Here is an 18,171-nt window from a genome sequence, read left to right on the forward strand (position 1 = left end):
ATTCCTGCCAGATAGGTTCCTCCCTAAGTTTAGGGGAGATCATTCAAGTTTAGGTAGGGCTCTACAGTTTCCCAAGCACTTTTGTATTCATGACCTAATTTAACCCTGCTGCATCTCTGAGGTGGACAGGACTGCGACTACTACTCCACTTTAGAGAGGAGTACTAAGGCTCAGAGGGGATGAGATTTCTCAAGGTCATTTAGCTACTAAGTCCCCTGCATCCTACTTCCTTAGGCTTCTCCTCCATCAAGGCCTCTGATGTGTGAGCGCCAGGATGTATTTAGAAGTGAGATCCAAGCTTTTTGAAATGGTTCTCTACAGACCAATATCTCTAATGAATACAGATGCTAAAATACTAAACAAAATACTAGCAAATTGAAATGGTTCTATCCCCCATGCTCACCCTTTCTCAGGGTCCTGTCCCCTCTGAGCTCCCAGAATGCACAGGTGGCAGCTTTCAGAGTGCCACTTAATGAGGTATTTAATGAGCAGCCTCTGACGCTCCAGCCTAGCCATTGTAATTAGTCACCCAGTAGATTTGTTGGACACCTTTCCCATCACAACACAATTTTCCCTTTCAAGTTAGTGGCCTGTTGCCACTTGTTTGAGGACTTACCCTCTGGCTCTCCACACCAGGTCACCTGCCCCCCCTCCACGCCACCGCCATCCCCTATCAGTGGGGATCACAGAGGGTGGGGGCCCAGTTTGCTGGCTGTCCCACTTTCCTGCCTGACTCAGCTCACCCTCTGTCAGAGGCTGGGAAGCAGGCCACCTGGGTGCTCAGCCCAGTTTGGTTCCCCAGGGGGGGACGCTAGCAAATGAGGAGAGAGACAGGACCAAGAAAAAGGAGGTAGCAGTGACACATACCATTTTGTTTTATGGGGCAGCTGAGTACTGCCTCCCACAACCTGCCTCTCAGAAGTTTTCCTGACCCTTTCCTTTGACTATAGCTCCACCTCTGACCTCTGGCAGAGGCCTCAGAGATGGAGAGGTCTTTGTGGTCAACCTTCTGTCCCTCTTAGATGGGGTACTGTTCTTGTGTCAGCCAAGAGTTTCTTTTGTCTAAAAGTGTTGGCATTGTGTCCATAAAGGTAGGTTCCTGCTTATCTGCCCCACCCCTAGTTAAAGCTCAGACGGGGGCTCAGGGGTGGGGCTCCGCTCACTGGGATCCAGCCAGCTTAATCCTGGAGCCAGGACCATTTCACAGGCCTGTCCCTCCCAGAGTTCTTCTTGGTGTCTGAACAACCATTCTCCCCCTCTGGAAGGAGGGAGGCTTAGGCCAGCAATCCGAGGCAGGCCCAAAGGGGAGATCTGCCTTTTAGAAGGAAAAGTAGAGACATATCTGGGCTGATGCTACAGGTTTTCCAAGGAAGGAGAAGGGATTTTAGGCTTGATACCCCACAGGCCTTGCTCAAATCAGACAGAAAATGATGGAAAGGAAATACACTAAAATACACCTTCCAGAGCGTATCTTTACATAGTGAGACTGTGAGCAGTTTTGTTTTTTTTTTCCTTTTTCTAGTCTTTTTTTTTTTTTTTTTACACAGACATAGAGTCAGAGAGAGATATAGATAGGGACAGACAGGAACGGAGAGAGATGAGAAGCATCAATCATCAGTTCTTCATTGCGCATTGTGACACCTCAGTTGTTCATTGATTGCTTTCTCATATGTGCCTTGACCCTGGGCCCTCAGCAGACCGAGTAACCCCTTATTTGAGCCAACAACCCTGGGTCCAAGCTGGTGAGCTTCACCCAAACCAGATGAACCCACGCTCAAGCTGGAGACCTCGGGGTCTCGAACGTGGGTCCTCTGCATCCCAGTCCGATGCTCTATCCACTGCGCCACAGCCTGGTCAGGCTTTTTCTAGTCTCTTAAGTTACCAATTGTGAATGTGTATTATTTTTCTGAGAGACAGAATAGCCAGTATCTTTGGAATCAGACCAGCTGGGTTCAATTCTTAAAAGCTGTTGTAGCCGGACCAGGCGGTGGCGCAGTGGATAGAGCGTCGGACTGGGACACGGAGGACCCAGGTTCGAGACCCTGAGGTTGCCAGCTTGAGTGCGGGCTCATCTGGTTTGAGCGAAGCTCACCAGCTTGGACCCAAGGTCTCTGGCTTGAGCAAGGGCTTACTCGGTCTGCTGTAGCTCCACGGTCAAGGCACATATGAGAAAGCAATGGATGAACAACGAAAGTGCCACAATGAAAAACTGATGATTGATGCTTCTCGTCTCTGCGTTCCTGTCTGTCTGCCTCTATCTATCCCTTTCTCTCTGACTCTCGCTCTGTCTCTGTAAAAATAAGTAAATAAATAAAAATTATTAAAAAGAAAAAAAAAAGCTGTTGTGGCCTTTGCCAAGTGACTTAACATCTGTGAGCCTCAGTTTTCTGAAGTGTAAAATGGGGTTTGTTGTGAGGATAAAATGAGTTGATGGAAAGCAGTTGAGTGGATGATAATTATTCTCATGTAAAAATCCAATCAACTTTATTATTATAAACATATATACTCACAGTATGAACATGAAGCTGAGGACTGAAATGAGGAAGGGCCCCAACACCAGGCCTCGGCCAAAGACTAGAGCCTGCCTAGCTGGGTGTCCACAAGGGAAAGAAGATTGATAAACAATGGTCAGATATGCTCAATCAACACTGTGTCTTCCTTCTCCATCTTGGACATTCCTTTGGTCTGTGCAGGCCCTGGGCCCTCAAGGACCTTCCTTTGACTAGTCATTGAGCTAAGTCATGGGGGAAAGCTGGAAATCCCAGAACAGCATAAACCTGGGAGGCCAGGCCTGGCAATTTTGGAACTATTTCTGTCTGTAGGGAGGGAACATTCTTTTTCCTACCACTCAAGCTAGGAGGCCTAGTGGTGGTTCACACCTGCAAGCTTCATGCCCTCAGCACAGGCCTGGCAAAGAGAAAGGAAGCCCCTTCACTCCTCCTCCTCCCCTGCTGAATATGGGGGCCAGGCTGCCTGACATCTCCTGCCAGCTCTGGCCTGTTGATTCTGACTCAGTTCCTGTCTCAGGCACCACCCTTTGCCTCCAGGCCTCCATTTCCCAAGTCCAGAAGCCCAGGCAGACAGGAAGCAGCAGGCCCCAGCAGGGTACCGAGTTCCACCGGCAGCCACCTGAGTCAGCAGGACAGAAGCTGGAAAGGGGCTTTCCTTATCCTGCCTACTACCTCCCAACCCTTCTGTATAGCATCTGTTCTGACAGCAGGCTTGAGGTCTGTGGTCCCATGGACAACAAATCCTTCTTAACTGGTAAACAGCTTTGAAGGATTGTGGCACAGAAGGCAGGCAGCAACTAGTTACTGTCTATCTCCACTGAGAACAGGTCACCGGGCTCTGATTGCAGCAGGAGAGATTCAGATTAAGATGCCAGGAAGAACTAGGAAATTTTTCCAGTTTTAGAATGATCAGACTAAACAGGTGACTGGAGGAAGCTATGGCACCCTCTCCTTCTGACTAGTTGTAAACTAGAGTTCAGTTACCCAACCAAGAGCTCGCTCTACTAGTTGCCTTTGGGGTAGGGGGAGGGGGATTAGATTACTTATAAGTGACTCAGCTGAGACTTTTCTTCCTCAAGGCATTGCTGTTTAGAATATCCCAGTCTAGGACATGGTGTGGAATTTTTGGAAAGAAAATGGAATGAGTTCAGGGTGTGGGACTGCATTCCAGCTCTGTCTTAAGGCCTTGGGCAGATTTCTGCCTCTGGGCCTCAGTTTCCCTGTTGGTACAAGGAAGCCCCACAATCATCTTTAAATCCTCTGCTGGCTACAAATGATACTCTTTTTTTTTTTTTAATTTTTTTTTATTCATTTAAGAAAGGAGAGGGGGGGGGGAGAGAGAGAGTGAGAGACAGGAGAGAGAGAAGGGGGGAGGAGCAGGAAGCATCAACTCCCATATGTGCCTTGACCAGGCAAGCCCAAGGTTTTGAACCAGCGACCTCAGCATTTCCAGGTCGACGCTTTATCCACTGCGCCACCACAGGCCAGGCTACAAATGATACTCTTTAATTTTAGGGTTTCCCTGTGAGGTCCCCTCCTCTTTAAGCAGCCATATTCATTCTTTGGGTAGTGCAGAAGTATCAGAGGTCAAGGCAGAGATCAAGTTCAATCCTGAATATGCTACTTTATCAGCTGGAAGACCCTGGGCAACTCTTTTGCCTTCCTTGAGCCTTAGTTCCCTCATCTGTAAAAAGGCTGACAGGACCTTCCTCATACTTTTAGGTGAGAAAACAGGCCTGGCACTTGTCAAGTCCTTGCTAAATAGCAGCAGTAGTTATTTCTTTAGCTCTTAGCACACTGTGTGTATATCTTGATGTGGGGAGGCAGCTGGGAGAGGGAAGGTTCCGTGAGAGTTACCCTGGGCTGGACTCAGTTCAGGGGTGTGACAGCCCCAGACTGGAGGCAAATCCTCTGTCCCAGCCTAGGCTGGGGACTTTCAGAGGTTAGCAGTCAGCTAAGGCTTGAAGGTCTCTGGAAATGAGACCGGGAGTTCTGGAGGGGCAGAGTGAAGAGGATGCTGTTCACTCTTCCTGTGTCACTTCTGGCTTTGCTGTACCTTTTTGAAATCTCCAAAGGGCACAGATCAGCTGGAACAAAGCTGGCAGCTGTAAGCCAGTGGTTCTCCGGCATACTCATTGCAGACCCCACCCCCAGACACCAAAATAAAGGTGGCACCAGACAGCCAAAGGTATGGCAAGAAGAGGGAAATCTTTATTTTGGTTAAAAAAGGTACAGGACAGCAGACAAGCAGCCCCCAGCCATGGGCTGAGCGGATTTCTGAGGCCCAGCCTGGTTTCCTTTAGTTTCTCTGACGAACAAGGGGCTGTCAGAGCTAGCTCAGTCCCTCAGGGCCTGGAGCAAAGGGTACAAGCATCCTCCTTGCAACCTACCTACTCCGGGTGCTGGGGGGTGGCGGGGCCGTGGGAACAGTGTCAAACCAGTTGTGCTTAAAAGTTACCAAACTTGTTCAGCAGCGTCATCAACCATCAACACCCCAGACAGCTCCTGAAGAAACCTGCTCAGCTCGACTATGGCCATGCCTGATTCTGGGGAGGCAGGCTGTAAGGCAAGATTCCTAAAGTCTTGACACCTTACAAATCTGGGGAAGGGAAAATAAGGTGGAAGAGGGGAGGGCAAGTTTTAGCATAGTGTTACATTATTGTGCTGACAGCTGCATATGGCTTTTCTACACTCTGGCCAGCATGGAGTAGGGTTGGGGCCAAAGAGGCCAGCCCCTGTCCCCTATGGGAAAACCCTAGAGAGCACACATGTGGGGTAGGCTTAGGCTTGGGGGTAGACCCTGTAGGCACAGATGGTGGCAGATGGGCCACAGGTTAGGCAGGTGGAGGTGCCGGGTGCCTGGCTCCCCCCAGGCCACTCCTGGAGAGGCAGAGAGCAGCGGTCCTCAGGAGGTCCTTAAGCCCCCGCACACACTGGAGATCCCGGCAGGACAGCAAAGAAGGAGAAGAGAGAGGATTAGCAGGATTGGGAGAAAAGAGGAAGCCTGGAGGGGTGCCACAGCACCTGCCTCTTCCCCACAGAAGGGCCAAGGCTCAGGCAGCAGGCAATGAAGCAGGAGAGAAAACAGGCAGGTGAGAGAAAGCTCAGCAGGGACAGAAAGCCAGGACACACTGTTAGTGATCAAGGGCCCTACACACCAGGATGCCACCAGGACAGGCCCAAGCACCTCAAAGCAGGTACGCCATCCTTTCCCCATCCTCACCCTTCACCTCCTGTGCTGTTGAAGAGCTGCTGTGCATGGAGCTACCTCCTTATCTGGAGGGGGGCTGGGCTCTTGGCCCTGACTCCACACCCCCATCCTTCTGCTCAGGCGGAAGCCCTGGGGACCCTGCCACTGCCAGCACACACACCACATCACACACCAGACAGATGAATGGGCACCATGGGGTTGGTGAGGCATGCGATGAGGATGAGATAGTGTGTGAGGGGAGCGGGCAGTGCTGGCTGACGGGGGAGATACGGTCTTACCAGCTAACCCTCTGCAAAGAGGACTGTTAGCTCCCCTCAGGCTGTGCAGGAGATGGCAAAGTCCTGACAGGTGTCCTCCTGGAGGAGATACCAGAGAGGTGGGCCAGTGTTACAAGGTGTCGGGCTGGGCTGGGCTGGGCTGGGCTGCCTAGACTGGGGTGGGGGCCAGGAAGGCTCCAGCTCTCAAACTGAAATCTACTGTCTCATAAACATTTTCTTAGCTGAGCAGTCACTGGGGTCAGAGTAGAAAGACAGCAAAGAAGAAGAACTTGGGGGTCTCCAAGCCCCTGAGGCAGAGGAAGGTACAGGGGAAAAAGGACAGAATGGCCTCTTCTTACACGCCTTTGGGGCCTACCCGCAGCCCCCTTTGTTCGGCCTGCAGCAGACAAACTCCCGCCAGGAGAGGAGGATTTTAGCCAGGTAGATGGGCTGCCTGCCTTTTCTCTCTCTCCCCAGGAAAGATCAAGTTTGACTGAAAGAATAGACGGCTGCCATTTGGGACCTCAGCAAAGGAAGAGCAAACAAAGCAAATCAACTCTTAAAAACAAATGTTTTATTACAAGCAGGAACAAAGAATACTGGCTTAAATAAAAGGCAGATGGGAATCCCCTCCTCTAGCCAACTGCCTCCCCACCTCCCAGTGCCACTGAAGCGTGGCCCGGGCACCAAGGTGCAGCAGCGCTGTTTCTCCCAGAGGGGACCCTCTGTGGCTGCCACTTTTTGGCTGCCTGTGACTCACTAGCCTCTGGAGCAAGGAAGGGCAAGATGAGGGAACTTCCTATGTCACCTTCCAAGGACTTCAGCCCTCTTGAAGGGCCAAGGAGGGACAATTTCCTTACACTGCTCACAAAAATTAGGGGATCAGGAAACATGCAGATGCTCCAGTACTTTCAGCCTTTTATATCGTGCATTTTCACCAATGAAATAAAAGTTGGTTTTGTATCGTATTTGCATAATTGAACAACTTTGACTTGTTTGTTTTTCTGATGTTCTTGTTTAGTAAAAAAAGATCAAATGCTTCTTTTTTTTATTGCTTCATCTTCATTTTGAAATATCCCCTAATTTTTGTGAGCAGTATATTTTGAGAAGAAACCACAGCTTCCAGCTGCAGAGAAACATCCTCTGAGTTTCCGGCCTAGATTTAGGTCAATTCTCACTTGCCTCTTGGCCCACCCTGCTCCTTCCTTCCTTTTCTCTGGACTGGAGTCCTGTTGGCAGACACTCCCTGTCCTCTAGCCCCTGGCACTGGGTCCCAAACTCAGGGCTTGGAGGAGGGGGTGTGGCTTGTAGGATGGCAGCCACTCCCAACAGCCATTACCCCATCCACCACACCCAGCCTGAGCCTGTTTAGGCAGATCCCAGCTGGACGCCTGGCCTGGGGCCTGGGTGACAGGGGTGGGGTATGGGTGGCTGAATCCCAGCCCCTGGCTGTCTGGAGTCCCTGCAGGAAGGAAAGGTAGGAGGATTGGCACTGAGCCACCACAGGAGTCCAGGGGTCTCTTGTAACAATGCACACGTTTCCTGTCCCCATGGCTCAAGCTGCTCCTGCTGCTGCTGGCTGACACTGAAGGGGGATGGCAGGGAAGGGGCAGCCCAGGGAATGTGGGGAAGTAGGAATCAGCCATATTTGTACAAGGGAAAGCATGCGCGCGCGCACGCACGTGCACACGCATGCATACACACACTCACAGCCAGGTCTCCTGCAATAAGCTTATTAAAACCAACTTGCCTTCTGATAACCCTTAACCTGGCACTACACAGACAGCAATGTGGCTCACTTTTTTCTTTTTCTTCCATTTAAAAAATGCTATGTAGAAAAGAGGTCTATAAAATAGTGCAAAATAGCCAGCATTAATAAACCCGTTTCAAGTATTGCCAGCCAGAATATAATCGACCCATCCCAGACCTGACTTGGGAGGGAGATGGGGGGCCAGGCTGGGATCCCATAGAAAACTCTCCATGGGTAGAGAAAGGGCAAGGCCTCCACTTCCTAGTGTGCTGCCCAGGAATCATGCGGGAGCTGAGGTCTTGGGTGCCTGACTGGCTGGCTTGGCTTCCTGACACAGGCTGCTCCTCCCTCCCCCTGCAACTCTTCTCTACCTAGAACCCAACTCTATCCTATTGGCAAACTCCACACAGAAAATAAAAACTAAAGAAGAAACAATGACCATCACAAAGAGAATGAAGGAGCTCACAAACCAAAGCAGCCCACGGAAGCATCCTCTCCCACAGCCCACTGTCCAGGGCTGTCTGCTCACGGGCCCCACTTCATTCCAGGACCCCGGGTCAGCAGGGCTCAGTAGCTTCCCCAACTGGGAGGCGTCACTCAGTCCACACGCTCACTCACACAGGGCTCGCCCTAGCACAGAAACTTGGTGTGGACCATTGGGCAGCCTGGCCCTGGCCTCTAATCTGTCACTCCTGCCACTGATCCAGCTGGGGGATCTCAGGCCCAAGGCCATGGGAACCTGGGTTTGGGGAGCAGAGGGTACAGCCATGGAACAGTGTGGGGACAGCACACAGGGTGGGAAATAAATATGAAAAGACTTGAGTCTTTGGCGGCTCTGCTTCCCTTGGGTGGCATGGGGAGGGTCCCAGCAGGTGTGGAGGGCAGCCGGTGAGTGCAGAAGGGCAAACAGGCCAGCAGATGGCAAGTACTGAGCCAGGTTCAGGGGTGGCCTCCTACCATGCTGGCATCGGGCTTGGCTCCGCAGGCTGGCTCATCACTTCTGATGGGTGAGGGCAACACGGTGTCAGACTGCACAAATCCCCTCCGGTCAATCAGGCTTCCAAAACACAAGGGGGACACGTGAGAACCCTGCCCAACACCAAAGCTCCAGACTAGGGGCTGGATGGCAGAATCTACCACCCAGCCAAGGAAAGTCCAAGCCCTTAGAAAGCCTGAGGAAAAGGGAGCTGTTCTCCTGCTGGGGGCTCAAGACTTCTCCTTCCAGAAGGGCCCTCTCTGCATTCTGGACAACTGGCTTTTGGTCACAGAATTCATGCACTGTTAATTCCAACTGAGCTACTTTCTGTATGACTGCCAAGAAGCCAGGCTGTAGGTAAGGGGAAAGTAAGAATAAAAGGGCATTTGAAGATAGCGCAATTCTTACTGTCTCTTCCCTGAGAGGCAGGATTGGTGGGAGGAGAAGGGGACAGTGTGGGAAGTCTTGTTCCCACAGTGTCCATTGCAATTTAGCTCCTGGTCTGGTGCTCTGCCGCCCCCTGCTGTCAAGACCGATGCAGTACTACCTAGCTGGGCTGAACCACCAGGGCTTTTTTCCACCAGGAGGGAGAATGAAGCCCCACACAGTCTAGCCATCAGCACCAGAAGGGTAGCATTGCCCAAACGTGGCCAAAACATTAATTTTGGTTATCCCTGTGGATTAAGATTACAGGTGAGACCTACTACTCTTCTTTTTTATATTGTATACTTAATTATTTTCTACAATGAGCACATGATTAAAAATTCCAATTCTCAGTACTGGCCAGGTAGCTCAGTTGGTTAGAACATCGTACCGACGTGCCAAGGTTGCAACTTCGATCCGTGGGTCAGGGCAATGCAAAAAACCAGTGACAGCATGGATAAGTGGAACAACAAGTCAGTGTTTTTCTCTCCGTTTCCCTTCCTCTCTCTCTAAAAATCAATACATTTTAAAAAATTACGATGCTCTCTAGAACTTCTTCATGTGACAAACGCCCTGAGTGCATTCAGCAGAGGGCGGTGGACAGGACTGAGATGGGAGGAGAGGTCTGCGGATTCCAGAACCTCTTGGAGAGGTGTAGACTCACCAGGTCACCCCCATCTCACCTGGGAGGTAGGGGGCCGCAGAGTACAGCACAGCAGTTGGTGATAACACTTTTATGGCTGTAGGGATTGACGGAGGCCTCACCACCCCTCTTGCTGGACCACGAGCCTTTGATCTGTAAGCAGGAAGGAGGTCTGCCTCAGGTACCTCCCTTTGCTTCTCTTTTCTGGGAGGGACATCTAGAGGCAGGGGAAATTGGTGAATTCTGGAATCAATTCCACCTAGACTCTTAGAGGAAACATGTCTATTAAAGGGGACACATCTTTTTTTTTTCTTCTTCTTCTTTTTTTGGAGGGGATATGTCTTTAACCTAGGACATTGAGAGAGAATGTGGGGAACTTTTGGGGCCATCCAGTAGAGGGGGAGAGGCCCCAAACAGGACAGAAGACAGAATAGAGCTGAAGAGAAACCTCCAAAAGAAACTCTTTGGGTGCATCCTCCTTTCTCTGGCCAGCCACCTAAGAGGAAGGACAGGACAAGGGCACAGGCTTCAGGCTGCCTGAGAACTCTGGCTCCGCCACTGACGCAGGGCATGACCCTGTACAGAGCACCACTGCTCTTGAGTTTCAATCCTCATTTGAAAAACAGAGAACTCTCTTGCCTGACCTGTGGTGGCGCAGTGGGTAAAGCCTTGACCTGGAATGCTGAGGTTGCTCATTCGAAACCCCAGGCTTGTCCAGTTTAGGCACATATGAGGAGCAACTACTATGAGTTGATGCTTATCACTCCTCCCTTCCCCCCACTCTTCTCTCTCAAATCAATTAAGTAAAACCTTAAAAAAAAAAGTCAGAGGGAACTCTCTGATACTAACTCTCTGGTAGCAATGTTGGAGCAGCAGACAAAATTTTCTCCATCTCTAGAACTGTGGAGCCAGCGATCAAAGGCACCAAGGAGCTTAGCAGTGAGGGACACCTGACACCAGCTTGACGTTAACCGAGATTTCTAAACTTATTTGGCTATATCAATCCTTTGTGCTGAACCCCTAGTAATATCCCACAGAACCAGCACCCATGAAACCACACTGGGAGATGCTGGCTGATGTCATTTCTGTTCTGTACCCATCACCTAGCACATGATACCCTATCATAGGTGCTGTTTCCTCAGTGAGAAGCTGTGGTCAAGGGATGTATTTTCTGTTGGTAGATGGGCCTCTTAGTATCAGATGCGGCCCTGGAATGGATGCTCTCATTTGCTCTTTTATTGTTTGAGAGAATAGGAAGGGGAGGACAGAGCCCTGGCCCAAGGCTAGCATACAGTGAGTACTCAAACAGTGCTCTTTGGGGGTCTGTAAGGCAGCAAGTAAGGAGGGTTGATAGACCCTCACGGTCCTGTCCTCCTCAATAAGGAAGCCTCAGAGAGCCTCAAGGACACCTGAGAATAGTCACATCTCTGGTGGCTACAAATGCAGCAGGGGCACAGTGAACATGGCCATGGCTTCTGGCCCTGTCCCTTCCCGGCTGTGTGACCTTGGGGCAAGTCACTCAGCCATCAAATGGAGAAAAACTATCCCTATTCCTTCTGCCTCAGAATTGGCAAAAGGACCCAAAGAAATGATGGGAACAGAAAGAACTCTGGAAACAATAATGCGCTGGCCAAATGTAATGACTAATGACTGTGGTGGGGTGAGTGCTGCTTTGTGGGTTAGGGAGGAAGCATCCTGGAGACGCTGGGAGCCGGCATTGAGGGGCCAAGGCTGCAGGGGCCTCGGAAACCTGCACTGGGCTTCCCAGGGCCAAGTCCTGAGCACGAAGGGCGGGGGGGTGTCTGGCTGCCTGTCATCTCCACCCCATTTCCCAGAAGGCCGAGAGGCAAGGCTGAACTGCCGCCACCCCCACTCCCTCAACCCTGCCTCTTACTGAGGGTCCTGCCCAGGAATGAGCAGTGGCCTCAGCCTTACTCACGTCCTCGTTAGTTGTCAGGTTGGAGGCGACGAGGTAAGTATGAAACCCTGAGAGGCCCAGGATGGACCAGATGGAGAAGAAGCATATCACCAGCTCCAGCACAGTGGGCAGGGCGTCAAGGACCCACAACCGGGATCAGAACTGGGAGCCTCCCCCATGCCTAGGATCGAGCCACACCCAGCCTTGCTCAACTATCCTTCTCCAGAAAGAAAATAAGTTGTAACCTTCCTATGGCCCAGTCACCAATTCTCAGCAGGATCACCTCCTGGGCCCCAAAAAGAGTTTGGGAGCTCCCCTCCAGAGTAGAAGAAGCCCAGGGAGATGGATGGTAGAGGAAACTGAGGGTTCCAAGCACCAAGAGCCATGGACATGATGGGGTCCAGGGAGCTGGGTGTCTTAAAGGAAGACAGAGACTGTGGCTCCTGGAAGTCCCTGGCCGCCTCATCCCCACAACAGCCCAGTTAGGATCAGCTCAAGCCTGGGCGTGAACAGAAGCAGTTGGTATACTGGGTTCTAGAGGACCAACACAGGCTCTCCACCAGGCCCCTCTGTTTACAGGATGAAGTGTGGGGACCCACCCCGGTAAAGGGGCCTCGGTTCCCAGCAGGGTGTCCACTAGTAGACAAAAGGTAAAGGATATCTCGCTGGTGTCTCCCTCAGAGTGGAGAGGAAGTTGCTGTTCTGAGAGCCTGGGGAGTAAGAAACAGGAGAGGGCACAGCTCAGAGGGACAGTGACCACAGCCCCTCAGCCTGGCTGAGCTTGCTGGCCCGCCCTGTGCCCATCCCTGCTCCCACAGCCTACTCACGCAGTGTCAGGTGGGTGACCACGCAGGCGAAGATGAAGGCCGTCAGGAACGAGAGGGAGAGAATGAACGCATAGAAGAAGCGGTAGTTCCGTCTCCCCACACAGTTGCCCACCCAGGGGCAGTGATGGTCAAACCGTTCTGGAAAAGGGCCGGGGAGAAGGGTTAGGCCTGGCCTGACGAGCACAGGTGTTCAGAGGCCGCACACCACTGCTGGGGCTCTCCTGCCCCTCACGCTGCACCTGCAGCTCACAGTTCCTCAGACACACCCTGCCCTAGTCCTTTGAGGGCCGGTTCCCAGTGCACACACATTCCTCCCTGACTTTTTCCTGGTGAAGGGTAATTCCTCCTTCATGTTTTAGCTACAAAGCCACTTACAGTGTGTCCGTAAAGTCATGGTGCACTTTTAACCGGTCACAGGGAAGCAACAAAAGACGATAGAAATGTGAAATCTGCACCAAATAAAAGGAAAACTCTCCCAGTTTCATACCTATTCAGTGCAGTTCGATGTGGGCTCACACACAGATTTTTTTAGGGCTCCTTAGGTAGCTATCCCGTAGAGCCTCTACAGACTCGTCACTGACTGATGTCCTACCAGAACGGGGTTTCTCCACCAAACTGCCGGTTTTCTTCAATTGCTTATCCCACCAAGTAATGTTATTCCTACATGGTGGCGCTTCGTTATAAACGCGCCGATATTCATGTTGCACTTTGGTCACGGATTCGAATTTAGCGAGCCACAGAACACACTGAACTTTCCTCTGTACCGTCCACATCTCAACTGGTATGGCCGTGGGCTGCTCCGCTGTATACACGGTGTTGTGTCATCATCTGCACATGAGCACATGCTGCCACATCATCCCACAGAAACTGGAAGGGTTTTCCTTCTATTTGGTGCAGATTTCACATTTCTATCGCCTTTTGTTGCTTTCCTGTGACCGGTCAAAAGAGCACCATGACTTTACGGACACACTGTATTTAAGAAAGCATCCTCTGACCTCAGACAAGGCAAGAGTCCCCTGTCACCCGCCCCATTGTCCTGGCACTTATCTTTGCAGGACTTTACCCATGGTATTTACATACTTATTTACAATTAGTGGCCTGGCCAGCTACCCGGCTTGACTGTAAACTCCATGGGGGGTGCTGTATTGGCCTCCCATTGAGCTGCATCCCAGGGTCCAGCAGTGTCTAGTACAAAGAAGATTCACAGAAAGTACTTGCTGCCTGGCCTATGACCCTGGCCACACACCAAGAGCCAATGGCCCCTCTCCCTCGAGCTAGATCTAGAGGCCCAGGGAGGGAGGTAGGCCACTATGTAACCAGTGGAGAACTGGCATCAGAGGCCTGGTCAGAGGAATGATCTTATACCAACACCATGTCCCTGGCGGCAGGCTCACACCCAGACTGGTGAGGAAAGTCCCCTGTGGGAATATGGGTCACACGCCTGTTGCCTCATACTAAGGCCAGCACCCTTTGCAGGGGGTGGGTGTGGCAAATTCTCATGGATGACTGACACCCAATGAGTCACCCACTCCATTGCCTGCCGTCATGGGGTGTTCCCTACTGTTCTCTTGCTCAGGAAGGCTGAGCCAGCATGATGAGCTCAATGCCCTGGGGACTGTGCACAGTCACCATGGCTCAGCTCACCTGGGTCCTCTTGCACAGAGACACCCTACAAGGGGCATACTCTTAGTCACCATCAGAGTTGTTTGGCCTCTGGTGAGCAGAGAGAGGGGACAAAACAGCATCCGGTTTCCCAGCAACTACTGCAGTGGTGGGTGAGCAGCTTAGCTTCCAATCCCGGCTACATCCTATCCACCTTACCAGCTTCAACTCCTCTGTTCCCAGATCCTTGTCCCTCCCAAACCCTGGGAATCAGATCAAAGTCTTCCAGGATAGCTGGTCCTGGGCACCGGATGATAGAGCATTCTTCTTCTGGCCCAAATGTATCTAGAATATTACTGCTCTAGTTTCTAGATCCTGGTACCTTGGACCTGCTGAGGACCAGGCTGAGGCCTGGGAGAAGAGTTCAGGGCCTCTCTGCATTTGCCCCACACTCCAGAGCTGCGGGAAACCCACCAAACCTGGACTGAAGCTAAGACACCACTGATCACACTCAGAGCCCACTGGTCACACTCAGGTTCCTTCTTTTTTGTGTGTGTGACAGAGACAGAAAGAGAGACAGAGAGAGGGACAGATAGGGACAGACAGACAAGAAGGGAGAGAGATGAGAAACATCAATCATTAGTATTTCGTTGCGGCACCTTAGTTGTTCATTGATTGCTTTCTCATATGTGCCTTGACCATGGGCCTTCAGCAGACTGAGTAACCCCTTGCTCAAGCCACAAGCTGGTGACCTCAGGATTTTGAACCTGGGTCCCCCGTGTCCCAGTCTGACGCTCTATCCACTGCGCCACCACCTGGTCAGGCCACTCACGTTCCTTCTGAATCTGAGCAAATCTGAGTGAACCAGACTTCCTGCCCAGCCCTGAATATTTCTGACACCCCACCAGCTGCACATGACTCCTATCTCCATCTCAGGGCTCCCCACTTACCCACACAGTTGTCACACACACTGCAGTGTGAGGTCCGGGGTGGCCGAAACATCTTGCAGGTGAAGCAATACTTCAACTTCACCATCTGCCCGTTGATCATCACCTCCCGGGTCCGAGGCGGTGGCCGGTATGTGGAACTGCCTGTGTTGTCTGAGGATGGGAGGAGAGAAATATGGGATTGTCCAAGCCTGGAGCCAGGAGCCCCAGCTGGGGGAAGCCACCACTGCCTGGCAGGGACAAGAGGAGTCTCAGGGAAACTTCCAGGGAACAATGTTAGGGGAAATACCAACCTAACGTGGGGACAAATATTAAGAACTGCTACCACTTACTGAGACTGCTATGTATTAAAACTCTACACACCTGCTCACACACAGTGGGCCTTAATCAACTATGAGAAGGGCTATCAGAAGGAGACCCCAGTTAGACTTAGTGAGGTTTATCTGTATCTGTTCAAGCCTAGATCCAAGTTCCAATCTCCAGGAGGTTCAGGACAGGAAGGGACAAAGAAAACAATGCTATGAGGAGCCTGACCTGTGGTGGCACAGTGGATTAAGCATTGACCTGGAACACTGAGGTTGCCAGTTCGAAACCTCGTGCTTGCCTGGTCAAGGCACATATGGGAGTTGATGCTTCTTGCTCTTCCCCACCTTCTCTCTCTATTTTCTCCTCTCTATATAAAAATGAATAAAATATAAAAATTTAAAAAAAGTTTTAAAAAACCCCACCTTGCCTGACCAGGCGGTGGCACAATGGATAGAGCGTCAGACTGGGATGCTGAGAACCCAGGTTCGAGACCCCGAGATCGCCAGCTTGAGCGCGGGCTCATATGGTTTGAGCAAAAAGCTCACCAGCTTGGACCCAAGGTCGGTGGCTCGAGCAAAGGGTTACTCAGTCTGCTGAAGGCCCACGGTCAAGGCACATATGAGAAAGCAATCAATGAACAACTAAGGTGTCACAATGAAAAACTGATGATTGATGCTTCTCATCTCTCTCCATTCCTGTCTGTCTGTCCCTGTCTATCCCTCTCTCTGACTCTCTCTCTGTCTCTGTAAAAAAACAACAACAAAAAAAACCAAAACAGAATGTGGGACATCGACAAGACCACTGGCCTGATCTCCAACAAAGTCAGTCACTTACAAAAAGAGAAGGGAGATAGTTCTAAGTTAGAAGAAATGTAGAAGAGTGGAATAAGTCAATGTTTCTCTCTCTCTCTCCCCTTCTGTCTCTCTCTAAAAATCAATAAATACTTTTATTATTGTTTTAAAAGATTCTCGCTTGATCAGGTGGTGGTGCAGTGGATAGCACATCAGCCTGGGACACAGAGGACCCAGGTTTGAAACCCCAAGGTCGCCGGCTTGAGCGCAGGCTCACCAGCTTGAGTGCGGGGTTGCTGGCTTGAACAAGTGATCACAGACATGACTCCATGGTCGTTGGATTGAGCCCAAAGGTTGCTGGATTGAATAAGGGATCACTGGCTGGAACCCCCTGGTCAAGGCACATATGAGAAAGCAATCAATGAACAACTAAGGTGCTGCAACGAACAATTGATGCTTCTCACCTCTCTCGCTTCCTTTTCTGTCCCTCCTCTCTCTCTCACTAAAAAAAAAAATCTTCTTAAATTTTTTAAATGTTTATTTTATTGATATTTAGAGAGAGAAAGGGAGAGAACAGGAGAGGTATGTGCCCTAACAGGGATCGAACCGGCAACCTCAGCACATCAGGACAATGTTCTAACCAACCAAGCCATCCAGCCAGGGATATTTTTATTTTTTTTAATAAAAAATATTTTAAATAATAATAAAAACAAAAGAGAGATAGAAGATGTAAACAAACAAGCAATGCATGATCCTAGACTGGATCCTGTTTTGAAGAACAAAACACAGCAACAAATGACGTTTGGAGGGTAACTAGAGAAAAATGACTACAGATTAGAAATTTGGGAACTATTCATTTTCCAAGATGTGATCATAGAAATGTGGTTATGTTAGAGGCTGTCCTTAGATTTTGAAGAACATGTTGTAATATTTATGGGTAAAGTGTCTATGATTTACTACAAAATTATTTAATAAGAATTACATATGGCCTGACCAGGCGGTGGTGCAGTGGATAGCGCATCGGACTGGGATGCAGAGAACCCAGATTCGAGACCCCGAGGTCGCCAGCTTGAGCGCGGGCTCATCTGGTTTGAGCAAAAGCTCACCAGCTTGGAACCAAGGTTGCTGGCTTGAGCAAGAGGTTACTTGGTCTGCTGAAGGCCCATGGTCAAGGCACATATGAGAAAGCAATCAATGAACAACTAAAGTGCAGCCTGACCAGGCGGTGGCGCAGTGGATAGAGCATCAAACTGGGATGCAGAGGACCCAGGTTCGAGACCCTGAGGTCGCCAGCTTGAGTGCGGGCTCATCTGGGTTGAGCAAAAGCCTACCAGCTTGAACCGAAGGTCGCTGGCTCCAGCAAGGGGTTACTCAGTCTGCTGAAGGCCCGTGGTCAAGGCACATATGAGAAAGCAATCAATGAACAACTAAGGTGTTGCAACGCACAATGAAAAACTAATGATTGATGCTTCACATCTCTCTCTGTTCCTGTCTGTCTGTCCCTGTCTATCCCTCTCTCTGACTCACTCTCTGTCTCTGTAAAAAATTAAAACAAAAACAAAAACAACTAAAGTGCCACAACAAAAAACTGATGATTGATGCTTCTCTTCTCTCTCCATTCCTGTCTGTCTGTCCCTGTCAGTCCCTCTCTCTGACTCTCTGTTTCTGAAAAAAAAAAATTAAAAAAAAGAATTGTATATGTATATATGACACAAATAAGATATACTAGTAACAACTATTAAATCTAGCTGATATACTAATGAATATATAGGAATTCATTGTACTAATTCTTTCTACTTCTCTGAATATTAAAAATTTTTCATAATAAAATATTTTTATTTTTTTAGCGAGAGATGGGGGGGGGGACAGACAGGAAGGGAGAGAGATAAGAAGCATCAATGGCCTGACCAGGTGGTGGCACAGTGGATAGAGTGTCGGACTGGGATGCGGAGGACCCAGGTTCGAGACCCCGAGGTTGCCAGCTTGAGTGCGGGCTCATCTGGTTTGAGC

The 18,171-nt window shown here is 50.3% G+C and overlaps 1 protein-coding gene across 5 annotated transcripts in view; it reads right to left on the bottom strand.

Moving 5' to 3' along the window:
* Positions 1 to 4,708: 4,708 nt before the first annotated feature.
* Positions 4,709 to 18,171, bottom strand: part of ZDHHC18 (zinc finger DHHC-type palmitoyltransferase 18) — a 36,592-nt gene continuing 23,129 nt past the window's right edge. The window contains exons 3-10 of one of the 5 annotated variants that reach the window (XM_066269980.1): positions 15,068 to 15,217; positions 12,516 to 12,653; positions 12,350 to 12,398; positions 11,710 to 11,812; positions 9,811 to 9,923; positions 8,686 to 8,785; positions 6,000 to 6,077; positions 4,709 to 5,109 (exon numbers count right to left, since the gene is read on the bottom strand). In XM_066269980.1, the coding sequence (XP_066126077.1) occupies positions 6,036 to 6,077; positions 8,686 to 8,785; positions 9,811 to 9,923; positions 11,710 to 11,812; positions 12,350 to 12,398; positions 12,516 to 12,653; positions 15,068 to 15,217 (695 nt within the window). In that variant the 3' untranslated portion in view covers positions 4,709 to 5,109; positions 6,000 to 6,035. The other 4 variants (XM_066269979.1, XM_066269981.1, XM_066269978.1 and 1 more) reach the window with 4 other exon arrangements.

Source organism: Saccopteryx bilineata, chromosome 3 (assembly GCF_036850765.1).
Source record: "Saccopteryx bilineata isolate mSacBil1 chromosome 3, mSacBil1_pri_phased_curated, whole genome shotgun sequence".
NCBI lineage: Eukaryota > Metazoa > Chordata > Mammalia > Chiroptera > Emballonuridae > Saccopteryx > Saccopteryx bilineata.